Source organism: Bombyx mori, chromosome 24, assembly GCF_030269925.1.
Source record: "Bombyx mori chromosome 24, ASM3026992v2".
In the NCBI taxonomy this organism is placed as follows: domain Eukaryota; kingdom Metazoa; phylum Arthropoda; class Insecta; order Lepidoptera; family Bombycidae; genus Bombyx; species Bombyx mori.
The window spans coordinates 9,515,267-9,536,701 of NC_085130.1; the positions used below are offsets into that span (position 1 = coordinate 9,515,267).

At 48.9% G+C, this 21,435-nt stretch overlaps 1 protein-coding gene across 4 annotated transcripts; it reads left to right on the forward strand.

The window, feature by feature from the left end:
* The first annotated feature begins 156 nt into the window (after window positions 1–156).
* LOC101737251 (bromodomain and WD repeat-containing protein 1) lies at window positions 157–21,435 on the forward strand. Of its 4 annotated transcripts, none has more exons than XM_038020160.2 (35): window positions 157–298; window positions 384–442; window positions 519–548; window positions 675–734; window positions 2,277–2,469; window positions 2,907–3,094; window positions 3,791–4,006; window positions 4,605–4,856; window positions 5,505–5,588; window positions 5,982–6,317; window positions 6,391–6,601; window positions 7,302–7,623; window positions 7,745–7,898; window positions 7,964–8,064; window positions 8,331–8,357; window positions 10,445–10,742; window positions 11,305–11,394; window positions 11,468–11,670; window positions 11,754–11,957; window positions 12,029–12,167; window positions 12,329–12,454; window positions 12,535–12,668; window positions 12,735–12,825; window positions 14,343–14,445; window positions 14,522–14,673; window positions 17,380–17,518; window positions 17,819–17,908; window positions 18,139–18,222; window positions 18,296–18,447; window positions 18,525–18,619; window positions 18,966–19,121; window positions 19,453–19,519; window positions 19,589–19,714; window positions 20,161–20,227; window positions 20,581–21,435. In XM_038020160.2, exons 1-35 carry the CDS (start codon window positions 262–264, stop codon window positions 20,661–20,663), a joined length of 4,869 nt encoding a protein of 1,622 aa, XP_037876088.2. In that variant the 5' UTR covers window positions 157–261; the 3' UTR covers window positions 20,664–21,435. The 4 variants fall into 4 exon arrangements, with proteins under 4 accessions (XP_037876088.2, XP_062531740.1, XP_062531742.1 ...); XM_062675756.1 differs by having other exon boundaries at window positions 20,584–21,435; XM_062675758.1 differs by lacking the exon at window positions 20,581–21,435 and adding an exon at window positions 20,524–20,546.

A 21,435-nucleotide genomic window follows, 5' to 3' on the forward strand; every position in this document is an offset into this window, starting at 1 on the left:
GATTAAAATTATTATTTTCTAGAAATTTAAATGAACTATAGCGTCATCTACCGAATTAGCCTGTAAAACCGGCTTGGCTGTTTGAGCGGAGTGGTTAACTAGGTGCAAGCTGTTTTGCCGACGAAACATACGCCATTTTGCTATTATTCCAAGGGTTGCATTATCTGTTCGTCAACAATGTAAAGTGAAATGTTTTCGAAGAATTTTCAGTGAATGTGATGAATAAGTGTAGATCTCTATGTTGGAATAAAAACTAGGAGAATGGAGGAATCCAACGAAGAGTATAACGTAATTCCAGGTAGGCTATAAGCCCAGAAAATAACACATGAATGTGTCGATCTCGAACGTACAAGGTCTAATAACGATAGCTTTTCCGATTTCAGAACTCTACTTTCTGATAGCGAAATTTCTGTCTGGTGGTCCACTTAAGGAAACTGCAAAGGTAAATTCACTACCGATCATTCTAAATTACACTTTATTACGATTTTTTAGACTAAAATGAGTATTTTTGTCAACAGACACTGCTGAAAGAGCTCGAGACGATCGAGGTAAGTTAGAGCTTTTCCTAGCGCCGGGTTCAGAGCTTAGGTTTGTTTTGATTGTAAACGCACGTGGATAGCGCTGTCAAACAGCTGAAACTGACTGAAAGTCCGTAACGTTGCACTTGTGTGTAGGTGCTGCCGCGGCGACTGGACTGGCTGGGAACCGAACACACACAGTCCTATGAGGAACTTGTGAGTATTTCATTCAACAAAACATCAGGAGATATCGTTTATTTACGTTTTTAATCGAAATGAGCGATTAGATATGATTAAATTTTAAGAAATCGACGAAAAATCGCAAAATGTATTGGAACCCTGAACGTTTGTATAATCAATGTCGAAACCACAAAAACATGTTTCATGCATGTTTCAGTCAATATTTTTGAGTTTTTTGCAAAAATGCACAATTTTGTTATATCATGCAGTGGAGCCATGAAATGTAGGCAAATAGAATGTTGCACTGTCTCTGTCTAACACGGGCGATTCCATATAGAAACGGGCGTCTATTTCGTTCTCTCTCACGACTTCGTTCGGTTGCACGTCGGACTCTTGATTGGCTGACGATACTCCGAACAGTGCCGAGAGCAGTTGGCGCGCTTTTTAAAGTCCATAAGTCAGTCGGCCGGTTGGATATATAATTTGAGATGTTTGGATGGAAGCTTGTGTGTTATATTTTACGCAAATACTTTTGAAAACTTCATATAGCCATCTACTAAAAACAAAACTATCTCTGAAGACGTACATGTGTAGGTCGATGACTTAAATTATGAGAAACACGTGCCTGACTAGTGTCACGACGCATAGGCAGATAAAAAAAAGAAATGTTATATTAGTTTTTTGTTACCTATAGGCATGTCGATTACTATTTTTAGCCCCTAATTTTGTTTTATTTATTTATTTATTTTATTAGGCTCACAATACACATCACAAGTTAAAAAGATACATAAAAAATATAAAAAGAAACAAAATCTGGCTTGCAACTTAAGTTATATGCGCACGACAAAACAAGACATAGTGCTGAATTTGTACAACAACATTCCTTACAATTACGACAAAACAACACGATAACAAAAACTAATCTAACTTAATATAATGTAAGAAAAAAAAATATTCACAATATAATACATTAAAAAATTACATTAACCTACCTATTACTAATACCCTTGAAAATTTTTCTAAATATCTACATATAATATAATATCATCTTTATAAGGAATTTTTGGCGGGAACGCGAGGAGTGAAGTTGTGTGATTTGTTTTATTTTATCTATTTGGTGTTTCTTCGGGTTTAAATGTGTAATAATGGTGGTTTATTAACTGTTTAATATCTGTGAAAGTGCACAAATGTGGGAAAATGAAACAAAGCCGCTGGACGTAACTTCTCGGGATCCTCCAAAAAGTCCACTGAAAAAATCTTAGTAAATGACCACCATTTTACTGAGATTATATTTCATCTAATATCATCTCATTTAATTTCATCCCAGTTGATTAATGTCTCAAATTAATCATCTTCATTTCATTTCACTCCATAATATCATTTTTCATAAAAATATGAATATACATTAAAATAAGACATGACTTAAAGGTCTCAGTTACCAGGTCATAAAATCCCTTAAAAAAAATCATCTTTATTATATATGCATATCGGTATAGAGACGGTTTCGTTCATAAATGAAACGTATACAAAGGATGTGTTGGAATCGTACTGATGTGTCGTGCGCGATGCTATACGCAGGCAAGCCAGCACTCCGACGTGCAGTGGCGGCGGCTGGCGGCCGTGTGCGAGCGCGCGCTGCGGCTGGCCGGGCGGGGCGCGGCAGACGGGCGCCCGCCCCGCGACTCCGTGCGCGCCCGTCTGTCGCTGCTCGGAGAGGCGCTGGTGCGACCCCGACCGCAGCTGCCCTGCTCCGCACAGGATCATTCGCTCGGTGAGTTGTGCTTTAAGCTCAGCAGCCTCAAAGTAAATGTGACGTCAAGACATATGTATTTTGTACCGTATGTTCCATGGGGAATGCTCTGGGGAATTGTTTAAGATGATCCCTTCATCTCCTTTTTATCATTGCACCTCCCGCCATCGGAGCAGAGTTCATCCATATTATCTGGAACCGCTGCGTTCATCGACAGTGCGTTTCCAGAGGTCTTTTTTGCCACGTACCATCCGGCTATGGAATGAGCTCCCCTCCACGGTGTTTCCCGAGCGCTATGACATGTCCTTCTTCAAACGAGGCTTGTGGAGAGTATTAAACGGTAGGCAGCGGCTTGGCTCTGCCCCTGGCATTGTTAAAGTCCATGGGCGACGGTAACCACTCACCATCAGGTGGGCCGTATGCTCGTCTGCCTACAAGATGGAGCGTTTGTGTGTCAGTCCGGCGGCTGATGTACCGGGAGCTGGGGTGCGGGGCGCGCGCGGGTGTGGCGGGGGACGCGAGCGGCAAGGAGGCCGTGTTCCCGCGCCGGCTGCTGTCCGGCCTGCAGCTGCAGCGCCGCACGCTGGGCCACCTCTCCGCGGTCTACTGCCTGGTCTTCGACTGCACCGGACGTTACGTCATCACGGTGAGCTGTACAGGATACAACGGAGTTTGTCGAGAAACATAAACGTGTCGGACCCTTGTAAAGGAAGTACATTTTTTTTTTCCTACCTAAGCTGAGAGCCTTGAGAGGCTATTTCAGCGTAACCCTAACGTTTGTAGGTGAGCTCACGGGGCTCAAACCTGATGACGTTGCTAACACGAACCCTAGCAAGAGTCTTGCTTCGCAGAATCTACCACCGGATCGGAAACGCGACCCACTGACAAGATCCGGCGAGAAACTCAGTGGGCTGTGTCTGAGAGTCAATTTACTTGTCGACCCCTTCGTCGCAAGCGACGGGTTCGACGAGGACAGTGACCGGTGCTTGAAGTACCTAGAAGCACCGTTAGTGGATCGGGAGGAACGAAGTACAATCATATCCGATCCTGTAGACGGAATGGTAAACACTCGACGTCGCCCAAAACACGTTATTACGGATCCTGATCCATTCACGGTGCTTTTGGGCACCACAAGCACCGGTCACCGAAGGGCTCGACGAGCGAATTAACCCTTAGACACAGTCCACTGAGCTTCTCGCCGGATCTTCTCAGTGGGTCGCGTTTCCGATCCGGTGGTAGATTGTGCGAAGCACTGTTCTTGCTAGGGCCAGTGTTAGCAACACTCCCGGCTTAAGGGAGGATCAAGTCACTGATCATGTTGGTGATGGGGGGTGGGGTGCAGGGCGCGGACGACCTGCTAGTGAAGGTGTGGAGCGCGCGGGACGGGCGGCTGGTGGGCACGCTGCGCGGGTGCGGCGCGGAGATCACGGACGTGTGCGTGTCGCGGGACGGCGCGCTGGTGGCGTGCGGCTCGGTGGAGCGCCTGGTGCGGGTCTGGTGCCTGGCCTCGGCCGCGCCGCGCGCCGTGCTGCACGCGCACCAGGGGACCATCACCTCCGTCAGTATACACACGCACACACATGCACAAACACGAACATCAGCGCCAAAAGGTCCCATATCCGCGAATTATGTGCCGTGCACAGAACCGCCATGGGACCACACGGACCTGGTTATACAATAAGGGGAGGTTCGCGCACTTCAAGTAGATTTATTTATTTATTTAGACACACCAACTGCAATACACACAAAATATTCAAGCTTAAAATGAACATGTATAAAATTAAGTACTGGTATGTAAACCAGTTACAGGCATGTATAGCAATCTCTTATAGCACACTATGACATGTTACAGCTATAAAATTAGGCTAAATTTAAATGTTAACAGTACGACAAAAAAAATAATTGAAAATAATACGAAAACAAGAGTTGACTACTTAATATTCTCTCATCAATTATAAACAAAGGAACTTGGATACAAGTTTGTTTTTGAGACCAGGACGCGTGTCGTTAAAAATGTCGATGCCGTCAATTAATGCACTGATTGAAGATCTAACCTTTTGGCGTTAATTGATTCTCAATCAAATAGTGCTAGTTGCCATCCTCACGTCAATGAGGATTCAGAGGTTGAGAGCTGACGTCACATGGGTGTGGTCCAGGTGCACTGGTCGCCGTGCTTCCGCGGCGGCGTGCGGTGGCTGGCCTCCACGTCCACGGACGGCTCGGTGGCCTTCTGGACGTGCTCGGGGGAGGGGCAGTTCCTCTCGCGGCCCGTGCACTTCGTGGAGCGCACGCGGCCCGGGGCCTGCCACATGATCTGCGGGGCCTGGTCCCCCGGCGGAGCCCTGCTCGCCGCCGGCAGTGCGGACCACCACGTCAGGCTGTACGCGCTGGAGCCCTCGCCTAGGAGGGTACGTATCTACCCTCCAGCGCCAGTGGAGTGCAGGCGTGCTTGATGCAGATATCATTCAGGTAAAATTCAACGGCCGTCTGGTGTAGTGGTAAGTGACACGGTCACTACACAAGAGGGTCGCGGGTTCGAATCCCACCAAGGGAAGATATTTGTTTGATAAATATAAATGTCTTTTCCAGGGTTATGGATGTATATTAATAATTAAATATATGTATGTGTATAATAAAAATCTTACATTTATTTCCGTTATCTGGTACCTGTAACACAAGTTCTTTACGAACTTAGCACGGGACCAGTTAACGTGGCGTGATTGTATTAAAATAATAATAATAATAATATCTAAGCCACAGCTGTATGCTTAGTGCGAGTTTTTTCATTTCCTGAACTATTTATATTTTCAAAGATGTGTCCTTTTCGAAATTGCATATTAATTATTCAATTGCTTTCTCTTGTAACCTGTAACTGTGCTAGTAATGTTATATTTGTTCGTCTAGAATTGCTACTTGTGAGTGTTCTGACGTGAAGATGGCCGCTAGACGAGACAGAGGAAGCGCGGGGGTGGGAGTGGGGGTGGGGAGGGGGCGGCCCCCTGCGACCCTCGCCCATCAATAAATACGACAGTACAACAATTTGTTGTGTTCTGCAGATACTAGAGGTGGCGGTGCACAGCGACGCCGTGGACAGCATCGCGTGGGCGCACCGAGGTCTGAGGTTCGTCTCCGGTAGTAAGGTAAAGCTTGAGACTCTTGTACAAACGACTTCCCTGTCATTCTCTCGAACGAATGTCACTGTCATGTGAATGTCATTGCTCAAACGACTCAAACAGAACCGCAGTAAATCAAATCAAATCAAAAAAAATATATTCAACATAAATGAAAGTACATACTTGTTGAACGTCAAAAAGAACTACCGCCAATTCACAAAACTAGCCTCCGTCCTGAGAAGAATTGGCAAGAAATACAGCGGGCATGTCTTTTTTTTTTTTTTTCTAGTAGTTGTAGTACTAACGTGAAGGTCTTTAGCGCTTGTTCAAGTTCAGTTCAATTCCAAATCCAAGTGTGATAGAAGACATATAATGAACGTGATTAACTGTGTGGTCGCGTGTACGTGGTGGCGTGCGCAGGACGGCACGGCGGCCGTGTGGAGCCTGCACGCGACGCAGTGGCGCCACGCCATGCTGGTGCCCGCGGACCACGCCGGGGACGGGGCCGCCGCCGCCGGGGACGCCAAGAAACTCAAGGTGACCATGGTCTGCTGGGACCGCAGCGACCGGTTCGTGGTCACGGCCGTGTCGGACCACACGCTGCGCGTCTGGTGCGAGCGCGGCCGGATGCTGCGGGTGCTGCGCGGACACAAGGACGAGGCCTACGTGCTAGAGCCGCACCCGCGCCTGCCCGCCGTGCTGCTGTCCGCGGGCCACGACGGCCAGCTGTTCGTGTGGGACGTCGAGAACGGAGAGGTGAGTCAACGGCAATAGTGTGACACGGGTCTGGCATTGGGGGTTTGAGAGCTAACGTGCTGGTGTGTGGCAGGTGCTGTGCAACTTCCAGAACACCATAGCGGGGCAGGGCGAGGGCGCGGTGTTCGACGCGAAGTGGGGCGGGGACTGCTCCGTGGCGGCGTCCGACTCGCACGGACACGTGCTGCTGCTGGGGCTGGGCCAGGGACACCCGCTGCTGCACGAGCTGCCGCACGAGCTGTTCTTCCACACGGACTACAGGCCGCTCACCAGGGACGCGCTCGGTCAGTCTCTCCCTGCGACAGTCTAGCCGAGACCCTTTTGCACTGGTGGTATGACCTCTTGTGAGTTCGCGCGGGTAGGTACCACCGCCCCGCCTATTTCTGCCGTGAAGCAGTAATGCGTTTCGGTTTGAAGGGCGGGGCAGCCGTTGTAACTATACTTGAGACCTTAGAACTTATATCTCAAGGTGGGTGGCGCATTTACATCGTTGATGTCTATGGGCTCTAGTAACCACTTAACACCAGGTGAGCTGTGAGCTCGTCCACCCATCTAAGCAATAAAAAAAAGACCGCGCCCACCGCATAGTGATGGCACTTTCGAACAAACGATGAACCCTCAGTGGAAGCAGTATGACGACCCCCACAGACACAGCCCACTGAGTTTCTCGCCGGATCTTCTCAGTGGGTCGCGTTTCCGATCCGGCGGTAGATTCTGCGAAGCACTGCTCGTGCTAGGGTCAGTGTTAGCAACACACCCGGCTTGAACCCCGTGAGCTCACCTACACGTCAAGGAGAAACGAATACAGCCTCTCAAGGCTATCAGCATAGGGAGGAAAAAAATACGACTATCAACATTCTTCGTGGTAGCAAATACAAAAGCGCCCTCCCGCTCAAACTTGTGTAATATCGATTGACCAGGATGTTCAAGTAATTTTGATTCGTACATCAAAACATCCCTCGAGTTATCACGTGCTGACTGCAGGCGGCGCACTGGACGAACAAACTGAGACCCCCCCTCACCTGATGCCACCTCCGTTCCTGGTGGACGTGGAAGGGGCTCCGCACCCCGCGCGCTTCCAACGCTTGGTTCCGGGCCGCGAGCTGTTGGCGCCCGAGCTGCTCTCCCCCGCCGGGGCCTCGCCCCCCGGTGGGGCGGCACCCGCCCCTCCCGGGGTGTGGAGGGGAGAAGGCGTAAGGCACGCGGGGGGATCGTGGCTAGCGGACGCCTTACAACTACCCCCCTCTTGTAGACCCATAGTCCCTCCCCTGCCTAGCTCCGTCAGGCAACAGATTGAAGAGACTAGGTAAGAAAATCCTGCAATTATAATAAGGTTCATTGTCGGTTAATTTTTCACAAATCTTCGTAATGTAGAGGCATGTCGCCAGTGTGGCTATAAATACAAGAAAGTTACTGTTGACATACAGCTGCGAGGTCCAGGAGTGGGAGCTGAGTTGGTATCGACGCGAGATGAGGCGGCGCCCCGTGATGATCTCGACGAGCGCGGAGGGGAGCGCCCGGGGACCGCCGCGGCCCCGCAAGCGAGCCCCCCTGGTGCACGCCCCGCGCCCCGCCGCCCAGGTACGCAGCCACCCCGCGCCCCCGCTGCGCCCCCCCGCCCCCGCTACAGCAGGACCGTGTTCCAGGTGTGGAGTGCGTCGGAGGCGGAGAGCGCGTCCGGCTCCGACTCGTCGGATCCCTCCGTTCGGCTGTCCGCCTCGTCCGCGCCGCCTTCGGACTCCTCCAGGTACTGTATACTGATGCGCACACGCGAGGCGCTCGCGATACTAAAACACTTGATAAGACAATCGAGAATTTTTTAACACAGTTTAGATAAAGTTTAGTCGAGTCTCAGCTTGGGGTCGACGGGGACGGATCAGAAATCCCTAAAAGAACATATTTAATTTATAAAATGGTATTTTGTCTTGTGTACAACATCACAATGGTCCCCCCAACCCCCCGGTCCCCCTATAGACAGTATGCGTCAGTACATGTGTGTTTGTTCACGCGCAGCTCGCACTCCGGGACCCGCAGCGACGAGTAAGTTCACATCTTATTCACTTTTGAACATTAGACTACGGCCCTTGGAAACTCAACCTACTAGCCCACCTTATTACATTAATTCACAAAGGGGCATGCCAGATCTAGGCCCAGAGCTGCACAGTAGTCCGGTTATACTAAAAAAAAATATTAATATTTTTCCTAGTTCTTCCTTGTATTCATTATTCTGTGCAATCTGGTAATATTTTTCCAAAAATATTAAATATCTAAACGACTACGCTTGGAAGGGTAATATATGGTACATTACCGTACAAATGTTGCCCTGACAAAAAATATGTTGACATAAAATTAACCAGAAAAATAATTAATTTTTTTTCTATCATATATTATTTCAATCGTTCACTATTCATTTTGTAAAAATATATATAATAACACAGAAAATACCTTTAACAGTAATTATGATTATTTTTGTATGATAGCATTGATTTAGTTAAAGTAACTATTATCGATTTATCGATTTTTTGTGTTTTTTATGGCAACACCATAACTGCCTCGATAGAAGCCGGAAATCTTAAATGTCGAAATCATTGCTTGTTTTGCAACTGCCTCGTTTTTTTTTTTTTTTATTGCCCACATGGTTGGACGATCTCACAGCCCATCTGGTGGTAAGTGGTTACTGGAGCCCATAGACATCTACAACGTAAATGCGCCACCCACTTTGAGATATAAGTTCTAAGGTCTCATGTATAGTTACAACGGTTGCCCCGCCCTTCAAGCCGAAACGCATTACTGCTTCACGGCAGAAATAGGCAGGGTGGTGGTACCTAGCCGCGCGGACTCAGAAGACGTCCTACCACCAGTGTAAAAAGTACCTACTTGTGACTGTTTGTGTACATTTTTTATGGTTTAAATCGACAACTTTTACCTATATAGTTACAGTAGGATGCTGTGCTTTGTGTGCTGTGTGTAATATTTTCCCTCCAGCTCAATTTTTAGATGTTGCTTTGGTAGTATGATAATGAAATTGATGAGTAAATCTATAATAAATCTGCCATGTAATGTATTTTATTTCATTTCTAATAGATTTTACTTATAAATCAAATAAAACACTATATAAAGTAATACAGGATTTTACAAACATGACAGTTTATATAATATGTCGCCTTTTCGCATTAAAAGTGTACAATTTCCAAAAACATTCGAAATTGAGTTAATATGCCTAAACATTTGGTATCACCGGTATTTTTCTCATAAATACTGTCAAAAGAGCATAGTTTAGTTTAAATTTTTTTTTTGTTTACTAATGTTTTGACTAGGTACTGTTAACAAAATTATTACATAATTTTATCTTACTTTAAAAGACAGTTAATGTAATTTTACTGGTGGTAGGACCTATTGTGAGTCCGCACGGGTAGGTACCACCGCCCTGCCTATTTCTGCCGTGAAGCAGTAATGCGTTTCGGTTTGAAGGGTGGGGTAGCCGTTGTAACTATACTGAGACCTTAGAACTTATATCTCAAGGTGGGTGGCGCATTTACGTTGTAGATGTCTATGGGCTCCAGTAACCACTTAACATCAGGTGGGCTGTGAGCTCGTCCACACATCTAAGCAACAAAAAAAAAAAAAAAATTAGTAAAAAAAAAAAAAATGTTACAAAGATGATTAATATTAAAAATATTACATGTTAAGCCTGTAAAACACTCTCCTGTAAAACACTCTCCTGTAAAATTAGTAAGTTTTGAGATATTACAGTTTTAATGCGAGAAGGCGATGTATTGACGAGATATAAAATTATTGAATAACTTTAAAATGCCAACTTTATTCTAAATCACTACTTTTATTCATTAATTATTGCCGTGGTCTGCTATTATTATCACGAGTCTGTATAAATGTGCACTGTGGGCCTAAATTACTATAGCGACCTGGCATTCCCCTTTTATAGATATGTATAGAACCGCTTGTGTTCAAAGAAACTTAATGTTTTTAGAAACAGAACTCCAGGTACTGCCCGCAGGTAGGCACCGCCCACATAGACACGGGGAACCACAGATTGTACGGAAGTGCGAAGTGCATTTAAATGTTTAGTTAATTTTGTTGTAATTTGTTAAAATTGTTTGTTTAATTAGTTCGGAGTCGTCCCAGTACTCGGACTGGGAGACCGGCGCCGCCCTCGCGCCCCCCGCGCGCGCCCGGCGGCGGCCCCTCCCCGCCGGCAGGTACCGGGGCGGACCGTCGCGCAGCAAGCGGCCGCCGCCCCCCCGCAGCGAGGAGGGCGAGCCCCGGGACCGCAGCCCGGGCACCTCCGCGGTGGGCCGTCTGGAGCTGCCCGAGGAGTACCGCCCCGGCGAGTGGCTGACGGCCGTGTCTCCGCGGAAGGCTCCATACCATCCTCAGATGGGGGACCAGTGTTTATACTTCAAGCTGGTTAGTCTGCGTCACTTTCGTTTTTGTAATGTAGTAGTTGGACGGAGCGCCGAACCAATGTGTCAATTCTCTCGGAGCTAAGTGTCAAGACCCATCTATCTACGATCTGTATACAGCGTCTCCTCAAGTACTTCGGACATGTGGCCCGACAAAATCCTGAGAACTTGAAAAATTAATAGTTGTAGGTCACATGGAAGGAAAGAGAAGTCGAGGAAGATTGCCAACCAGGTGGACGGACATTGTCAAGGATGCCACAAACACCCGTGTCCCAGGCGCCATTAAGGCCGAATGCAGGCAACATTGGAGGAAGCTAATGTAAAAACTGGACCAAGGTGGTCACGACCCTCAGTAATGAGGAAACGACAAAGAAGAAGAAGTTGAACTTTATGCGAGATGTACTATAAATTGGTCTTCCCTACTCCCCTCTCTTCTCCGTTCTCTTTTCCCTCTACTAGTGCCATCAAAGAAGTTTAATTTCTATCCCGTGTACTGTGAACTAAGAAAGACTCGGTCGCCCCACTATGCCGCCGCCGCGTGCCCACTAACGATGTAATGGTTCCAGGGTCATCAGAAATACTTCGAGGCCGTGTCCGAGAAGGACGTGTACAAAGTGAATCCCCGGGACAAGCCGTGGGAGAGGACGCAGATATACGTAAGTGTTGCCCGAGGCGGGTGGGGCGGTGCGTGCGGGGGTCGGGTGCGCTACAGAGTGTGGTTGCCGGCAGGACTGCGAGCTGGTGAAGGTGGTGGGCGTGAAGTACGTGATCAAGCCGCCGCGGCTGGTGTGTCTGCGGCTGTCGTGTCTGGAGGGCGCGCGGCCCCGCTCCTTCACCGTCAAGTACCACGACATGGCTGACGTCATCGACTTCCTCGTCCTGCGCCAGCAATTCGACGCGGCGGCCGCCAGGAGGTGGAACGCGGGGGACAGGTCCGTACCGCTCGATCACTTACCGAGTGCGTGTGCTTCAACTCTAACGTGATTATTATGAAATGGTTCTCCCCGCGCTATAGGTTCAGGTGTATGATAGATGACTCGTGGTGGACAGGCGTGGTGCTGGAGGGCGGAGTACCCGCGCCGGGCGACCTCGCCACTGAGGGGGCGCAGGCCTGGGGTGCCGCGGCCGCCGCTCACTTCTTGGCGCTGCGGGTACGCTGGGACAACGGAGAGGTCGAGAGACTGTCGCCCTGGGACCTCGAGCCGGTTGACCCGCACAGGTGTGTACAGACCGGGGGGACATACTACTAAATACTCACAGGCGATCACCAATGAATGTTCATGTGTGCAGACTACCGTCGGAGCCGGGCGGCGCGGTCAGCGTGCTACCGCACGAGCTGGAAGCCGTCCTCTACCGCGCCGCACCCCACGAGTGGCCGCACGCCGACCGCACGATCGCGTGCCGTGCCATTGCACGCCACGTGGAACAGGTACATACGTCCCCACACTGCACACGCCCCCACACTACACACGCCCCCACACTACACACGCCCCCTTACTACATACGCCCCCCTCACTACACACGTCCCACACATTACACACGCCCCCGCACTCGAGCAGCGGGTCTCGTGACGTCACGACGTGTCCGCAGGTGATGCAGCTGTCGGCCGCGGAACCGTTCGTGGCGCCGGTGGACCTACAGCAGTACCCGACGTACGCGCGCGTCGTGCCTTACCCCATCGACCTGGCCACCATCCGCGCCAGGTTCGAGAATCTGGTACGTCATAGGGCATTTGCTAGTTGACAACCCTCTGTCTGTAGCTGTACTACACTGTACTGTATTGAGTGTACTCGCAGTTCTACCGGCGCGCGGCGGCGGCGCAGTTCGACGTGCGCTACCTGGCCAGCAACGCCGAGCGGTTCAACGACCGCCACTCCGCCATCGTGCGCCAGGCGCGCCTGCTCACTGACCTGCTGCTGCACGTCATCGAGTGAGTAGCCGCCCCCCGCCCCCGCCCCCCACTCACACCTCCCACTCACGCCGCGCCTGTCCGCAGGAACTGGCGCGAGGTGCACGTGCTGGACAAGTACCACGAGCTGGCGGCCAGCTACCACTCCTCCGACGACGAGCCGCTCGCCGTCGCCAAGGTACTGTGCCGCACGCATGATGGGTCCAGAACAGTAGTAGGGCACTATCCTCAGTAGTCCCTGAGGATCGAACTCTAAAAACCACGTCGCGTTGCCGATAAAAAAAAATTGAGTTTACCTGGGAACACGCACACATAAACATACATACACGCACACATGCGCACGATTCACATATATATCACTTGTGGTAAAACTTGTGTGAGGGTAGGTACCACCGCCCTGCCTATAGAAGTGAAACTTCTTTAGAATCGTTGTCATTTCAAACTCGACGAAACGAAAAAATAAATAAAGCGAATATGGTAAGCGTAGAAGTTTACGTTACAAAGTTACATTCACTTAAGTTTATTAGAAGGAGAAAGTTAGACACAATTCACAGATGAAGAGTAGAACGGAAATTTAAGTACAGATCACGAAACAGCCAAACACAGGAAAAGGAAACAAATTTACAATCTTCAACTTTAAGCGAAACTTAAACGTTAAGCAAAACTATGCGCAAGCTCTGCGAAGCCGGTTAGCAGGTAAAATAAGACAAGCATCCGACGGCAAGACAGGTTACGGACTGGTGGCCGCCCGATCGATAGGAAGACGCGGGGGATGTGCGCGTGCGCGGGGCCGTTCGTAGCGCTTGCGCACGGTGCGTCATTGCTAACTATATATAAAGGATGTTTGTCACAAAAACAGACAATATTAACAATCAATATAATTTCTAATATCGATGTATAAAAATTTATACTACGATATTAGGGTTATCTGTGTAACTACATAGTTGAGTCGACTATTATCAAAGCCGGCAATCTGACTTTTGGACAATGATTGGTAAATCAGAAAAACGAATTATTGACTTTGTATTCCATTGGCAGTCACAAAACTCTTCGGAACGACATCTTAGATAAATAACAGGTTAACTATTAACCTTTATTTAATGCAGGTTTTGAACCGTATTCTTTGAAGGAGACGATTATATTCAAATCAATCTGAATTGACATATCAATAAAAAAAAATTGTCCAAATGTACAGATTGCCACCTTTGATAATAGACGACTCAGTTACACTACATAAGTCCATAGTGTTTTTTAATACAGCGCCATCTATGAGATTTTTTTAATACTAACGTGTGTATGAAACTTCTTGTAGTGAATTTTAATTCAGGATTATACTTGAAGTTAAAATATCAATTTACAGAGGGTGCTTGATTGCTTGATGAATTTGAAAAAAAATCGATTAAACAACATTCTCAAACACACATATTGGACATCCCTTTTCTTGACGTATAAATTCGGTAATTCTCGGTACGGTTCGGAAAGTTCACCTGCGGCTATATTCAGACTCGCCAAGTTACGTCGGTCGTATTGTAATGAGCGATTTAGTGGGCAACTTCATTCTGTTAATTTTGTGTGTAAAATTTCACTCTCATAAATTTTTCATAACGCGCCTAAAGAAGTATAACTTCAAAAAGTATTTGAAAGTAACATGAAAACAAGAGCTAACTACCTAACATTCAGTGTCGGCGGTTGCAGGCGGGCGGCTGGCGGCGGTGCTGCGCGCGCGTGCTGCGGGAGCTGCTGGTGTCCCCGGACGCGGAGCCCTTCACGCGGCCCGTCTCCCTGCAGCAGGCGCCTGGTGCGTATGCGCGAGTGTGACACCCCCCACCCCCCCACCACTACACCCTGGCATTGTACCCTCCTGCGCCCCGCAGACTACCACGCCGTGGTGTCGGAGCCGATGGACCTGGGCACGGTGCAGCGCGGCCTGGAGGCGGGGGACTACTCCTCGGCGGAGCAGTTCCTGAGCGACGTGCGGCTGGTGTTCGCAAACAGCAGGCTCTACAACACCAATAAGCGGAGCCGGGTGAGTGACGTCACGCCTCGCTGCGAGGGTTCAATGACCCGCTGTACTTCAGTAAGGGCCGGTAGAGTAAGGGGACCGCCCCCCGGTTGTAGCGCTAGTCGCTGTAGTTGAGTACAGACAGGTGCGGGGCGGTGGGAGGGACGCCGGGACCGACACCCTCAATAATCATCGTCACATTTGAAGTCGGCTCGCAGGGGTATACGCGACATGGATACTGTATTGAGTGTAGTGATTGTGACAGATCAATTAAAAATTCATTAAAAGTGTACGGGCACTTCTACCTCTACCGTCTAAAGTAATTCGTTATCCCGGGAAAATTGCCAACGGCTTCAGTCTTTCTAAATTACAAAATTAGCGCGGGCGAAACCGCTGGGCGCGACTATCTGCAGCCATATTTATCTTTGTTGTTACTGTTGGGAGCCGCCCCCGGGGGTCCCGCGCGTCCCCTATGGACCGTACGAGGTCGTAGCTTTATGCTTTAGCACCGTGAATAGCTTCTACATACATATAAACAGTTTGTCTGTTTGTACGCACGCAACACGTTACAGGACACGGAGAAGGTAACGAACGGCACTGTTTTATTAGCTCACACTGTCATTGTCATCTGCTAGATCATCCCCCCTCCCCCTACCCACCCACGCACGCTCTCCCGTCTCCACCCTCGCAGACAATAATTGAGGTGTTATTAAAAGCTAATCTCACTTATTTTCACATAAGATACATTGTCATTTCTATTGGAGAATATAACACCCGGTAACCGAGTGACTAGTCCGCAGAGCCTCTCAGAACACGCACCATCGTCAGGAGGCCGTCGCCCAGTAATGAGTAATCCCCCGGCCCCCGGCCCCCGTGAGGACAGGTCCGCATGCAGGATCGATTACACGACGCTTTTTTACTAAATAAATAATAATTAAAAAAAAACTAAAAAACACGCTTTATATAAAATTCAACTAAAAAATAGAAAATAAATTTAAATTAAAATAGTGTAAAAAATATATATATTTAATTTAAAAAAAAAAGCGTGGGGTGCTTTTTAAGATATTATTGAAATAATAATTCTTCTACTCATATCTGTCAGAAAAATATTTATAACTAATTACAACATGCACCCCACGCAATTTGTTACAATAAAATATATTGTTACATTATTTTCAATTTAAATTTATTAAAATTTATTTTCTATTTTTTAGTTGAATTTTATATAAAGCGTGTTTTTTAGTTTTTTTTAAACTATTATTTATTGTTCAATTTTTAGTTAAATTTAAATTTTTTCAATATTTTTTTTAATGTAGGATTGTCATCGGTCCTCGATAAACCTACAAAGCTTGAATGAAATCTGGCCGGTTAAAGTGGGTAAAAATCGCGTCTAAAGGAGTCGGTTACAAACATACATACAAGTGAAGCTAATATAAAGCGTGTAAAATCAGCCCCCTGGGGAGGTCCCACCTGTCCTCCGTGTGCTATAAAGAACACATTTGTTGACTTATTGTCGTACCTTTACCTTTCGTACACTAATGATGGCTCTGTGATTCGATCCCTACTCTCATTGCCAATCGGATATGCGACGTTCGAACATTGCACAATGCACAAACAAACATATATTTATATTGTACAAGCGGCCCGCTCCGGCTCCGCTCGGGTCTTTAACAAGAATTTTAACGACATTTGACGTTGTTTTATTTTTTTAAATAAAAGAACGTGTATTGCGGCATAACTATAATAGTCAGACATATGCTGTTGCGACGCTCTTCACTACATAGTATAAAACAAAGTCGCTTTCTCTGTCCCTATGCATATTAAATCTTTAAAACTACGCAACGGATTTTGATGCAGTTTTTTTTTATATATAGAGTGATTGAAGAGGAACGTTTATATGTATAATAACATCCATTAAATAGTGAAGAAATCAATAATAAATTACAGTTTCCGAAGCGAAACGAGGGCGGGTCGCTAGTTGTAAATAATAATGTGTTCTACAAAGTCGTAGTACATTATTTTATTCTATCATCAATAGTTTTCGCAGGGCACGCGATGTAAAGAATATTTTAGGTAATTTTTTTACACCTTGCGTTACATCATTTTAGCTTTAGTAAGGATCACTAATAATTAAAAAAAAAGAATATAACCTATGTCACTCGGGATAAGTGTAGCTTCCAAACAGTGAAATAATTTTTCAAATCGGTTCAGTAGTTTCAGAGTCTATTCATCAATACAAACAAACAAACAAATCTTTTCTCTTTATAATATTAGTATAGATTAGTATAGACTAGCGACCCGCCCTCGCTTCGCTTCGGAAACATTTATTATTAATAGCTGAGTCTCGCGACGTTACCCGCATTTATTGTCGTACAGCGGGTGACGCCACGGGGCGAAGCTAAACTAAAAAAAGCAGCCTAAGTTATTCCTTATATCATCAGCTATCTATCAGTAAAAGCCTCGTCAAAATCGGTCCAGCCGTTCCAGAGATTAGCCGGAACAAACAGACAGACAGACAAACAGACAGACAGACAAACAGACAGACAGACAAACAGACAAAAATTGTAAAAAATGTTATTTTGGTGTATGTACCGTATATATATTCATATGCATGTAGTAAAAAGTGGTTATTTCAATATTACAAACAGACATTCCAATTTTATTTATATGTATATATATGTATAGATAATATAAGTGAGCGGCTCGAAGGGATGACATTTGTTGTTACAGATATACTCCATGACGGTCCGACTGTCGGCGCTGTTCGAGGCGCTGTGGGTCCGGCTGGGCCCACGCGCCCCACGCACCCCACGCCGCGCCCCACGCACGCGCCGGCCCCCCCGCGCCCCCCGCACCAGGAACGAACACGGTACGTCCGCGAGTCACCACTCCGTCACACTCATCTGACACTAACTCAAACATTAATAGTGTTACGCGCTGAGGGTCCGCACGGGTAGGTACCTCACCTATTTCTGCCGTGAAACAGTAATGCATTTCGGTTTGAAGGGCGGGGCAGCCGTTGTAAGTATACCTGAGACCTTAGAACTTATATCCCAAGGTGAGTGGCACAGCGTGGTGGTGCCTACCCACGCGGACTCACAAGAGGTCCTACCACCAGTAATGGAGAGACCTTGGGTAAAATTGTCTGAGTATGAGTGGGTCCCCCCAGGAGAGCGGCGCGGCGAGGGCGCGGCCTCTGACTCCAGCTCCGAGCGTGACTCCTGGGACAGCGACGCGCCACTGCACAAACACCGCAAGGGTGAGTGGGCCTCGCCAGTCACGCACTCAATAACATTGTTAATACACGCCAACACCATCTGTGATCACATCATGTTCAACCATACAACTTAAAGCTTACACAGTTAAAGAGTGCCAGGACGAGGGCTCCAGGCCTCCGTCACAAGAAGTCGGCCGCTCTTGTATACAGGCGCTCGTCTAAAACATTACTGACACTGACGGCTGACACTTACATTGACAACTTTGTGACAGGCAAGGGCATCGGCAAGAAGAGCAAGCCCCCTCCCCCCGCCGCGGAGCCCCTTCCGGGGACCAGCAGCAGGCTCACGGACGACGGTACGTACGCGGCCCCGAGCGTGGCGCGCGTCATACAATGCTCACGGGTACTCACGCGTCCTTGTTTCCACAGAGGCGTACGTCCCCGAGCAGAACGGAGTCGCGAGCGGCTCGGACTCGGAGAGCGTGTACTCCAACATCGAGGTCGTGGAGGAGGAACTGGTCGAGGAGGACGTGCACCTCACCTACGACGAGGGCAGCGACCACCTCACCAGGGCCGACGGGGTGAGGCGCGGCTACACCCCCACAGGCTTAGTATACCCACCGCCGGTACAAGCTACAAACCGTCTCCGTGTTCACAGAGTGGCAGCAGGGGTAGCAGGAAACGTCGCAGGATCAGTTCGGACAGCGACCGCAGTTCGCGGCGCAGGAAGAGGAAGGAACAGCACGGCAAGCGGTATGTCTAAACGTGCACGGAGCCCCAGGGCGGCTCCCCTCACTGCATCAGTGATCATTTCTAAGGCAGAGCATAAGGACTCTTGTAACCTTGCAATAAGAACACGATAGAACTCGCTGTGGAGAGCCAAGGGGTCAGAAGGAGGACCACCGTAGGACCTCCGGGGACGGACCCAATAGACATCACAGTATTTAGTCGCAGTGCACGAGTCGATCCTTCATCATGAGCGCATCGTGTTACCGTCTCCAGGGAAGCGGACCCCGCGCGGTCCGCCAACATACGTTTTAAAATGTGACTTTAAAATTCTCCGTGACTGTACTCTGGTTTGTCGTGTGTGCCTCCGCAGGGTCCGGGAGCGGGTTGTCGCGGCGTCCAGCTCGTCGTCCTCGTGGGGGTCGGCGGAGGGGGAGGAGGGGGGCGCCGAGGGGGGACACTACGAGTCGGACCGCTCGTACCGGCCGCGGTTCGAGTCCGACGACGACGCGCCGCTGCACCTCTACCGGTAACGTGTCCGCTGCGGGGACTGAGGGGGGGGGATACACCTTGCCTTGCTCCGCGGTACATAAAAGGCTCTGTGTTCGATGAATGACAGCACTTCAACTAATTCACTAGAACGGAATATTATAAATTGAGCTTAGTCACGCTTGTTCTTTTCTCTGTCTCTTCTCTCTGTCCTCTCTCTTTATGTCAGCGTACAAACATTCACTTTGGAACGTAGGGTTTGTTTAATATTAGTCGTATCCCATTTGGGGACCCGCGATCCAAGTCAAGGTGCCGTCCTAATACAATAGAGTTAGGGACAGGGCTCCAGTGTGATGTGTGACCCCCTGCAGGCGGCGCGCGGGCGGCGCGGGCGGGGAGCAGCCCGGCACGTCGCGAGCGCAGAATGGACACGCGAGGGTAAGTGGACGCGACACTACTGCAGCGCACCCCGGGAGCCCCCCTCTACAGAGCGCCCCCTGTCCGCAGGCCTCGGGCTCTGGCGTGTCGCTGCGGTCGCGCCGGTCCCCGCGCCGCTACAACGAGGACAGCGAGGACGACTCCGCCGCCGTCATCAGCAAGCGCTCCCAGCACCACCACCGCGCCAGGACGCAGGTACCGACCCGCCCCGCACTCAGACCATACAGACGATCGAAGCGTAAACATCTGACCGGTCACTCGTTACTGTAGCCCATGGGCAACCTAAACTGTAGACTCTGCTTCAAACTTTACTGGTGGTAGGACCTCTTGAGTCCGCGCGGGTAGGTACCACCGCTCTGCCTATTTCTGCCGTGAAGCAGTAATGCGTTTCGATTTGAAGGGTGGGGCAGCCGTTGTAACTATACTTGAGACCTTAGAACTTATATCTCAAGGTGGGGGCGCATTTACGTTGTAGATGTCTATGGGCTCCAGTAACCACTTAACACCAGGTGGGCTGTGAGATCGTCCATCCATCTAAGCAATAAAAAATAAACAAAAAAAAAACCGGAACGTGTTCTAACGATCGTATAATCGATGTTCACGGGGGCTCATATTCGCTCACGCTGTGTTGTTTGTCGCAGAGCGCGGCGCCGCACGCCACGGACCACGACTACTACAACGGACACGCGTCCGACCACAGCGGGCTCGGTACGTCACTGCCACTTTACTACTCTCTGATGACTCCACTACATCCAGCGGGCACTACACCTGCTATCCCAGTTCGATTCGTTGACCCAGAGACGTCTTAATGTAAATAATAGTTCCTGAGATTTGCAGTGGGGTGTGAACTTGCCGGCGCCGCACCGGGCGGGGGGCGTTGGGGGGGGGCCCGGGGCGTGCTCGGAACGGTCACCACTCGCCGCTCTCGATATTGTAATTGTTACCGTTGTGACGTTCAGTGGTCACCGGAGACCTCAAGACGTGAGACTACAATTTTCCAACAGTACCGTGATACGGACACTAAATCCGTCCGGACCAGTAATGTAAGCACGTTGGCACAGCAGCGGTTGGCGCAGTGTCCGTGTCGTCCCGGGGCAGGGTCCGCAAGCTGACGGCCAAGGCGCGCGGATTGCTCCGGGAATAGCAGCGGCCGTCTCCCTCCTCCTGGTGGCCGCGCCGCTAGCGGGGGGGCGGGGGGGGCGCGTGACGTCAACACTCACTGATACGTGAGATTATTTCTGTTTGTCGCGGCAAACGAAACTATCTGTTCATGTGGTTATTTACTGATATTAATTCATTTCACGACACGTGAGCGCGCGTGAGCCCGCGGATGGTACACCCATACAGAACAGTAAACGCGGCTTGTAGATATTTCGTGTGTACAATGAATTTGTTGCTGTTGACGATCAAAATCAGGCGAGACACACACTTGTAATTTATAAACACAATAAGCCATTTCTTAAACGAATGTGTCCTTTAAATTGTTCTATCGAGGAGCCCGACTCGACTGTGAGCCTTGTGCCCCGGGAATAGAGTCGAGAACTGTTCGGATCTAGTATTTGGAATCTCAGACGCTCGGAGTTGTCAACGAGCGACATCCGACGTTATGGCTCCGTCGTCGACGAGAACTGTACAAGTAACTGTAAAGTAAATGAATTGTTAATTATTGTGTCGGCTGCGGCGCGGGGGTTTGGGGCGGGGGGACAGTGCGCGCGCGTGTGACGACAGTACGTCAATTCTGGAACAACGAGCTTACTGCGTCCGGTCGCACTGTGGTGCGGGGTCGTTGAACTGTGTTCTGTACTTGTGAGATCATGTAAATATAGTTTTAAGAGGAATTGTTTGTGTGTCTGTCTGTGTGTGTGCGACGTAGAGTATCACACCGAGCTACGAATAAATATATTTTGTAAAATAAA

What these genes read in the sequence shown, in the direction of transcription:
- LOC101737251 (XM_038020160.2), top strand. Translation starts at nt 262, where the DNA reads ATGGAGGAATCCAACGAAGAGTATAACGTAATTCCAG. An exon ending in AGGTGGAACGCGGGGGACAG is followed by an intron (nt 11,671 to 11,753) that starts GTCCGTACCGCT and finishes CCCGCGCTATAG; the next exon opens with GTTCAGGTGTATGATAGATG. An exon ending in CTCCCTGCAGCAGGCGCCTG is followed by an intron (nt 14,446 to 14,521) that starts GTGCGTATGCGC and finishes TGCGCCCCGCAG; the next exon opens with ACTACCACGCCGTGGTGTCG.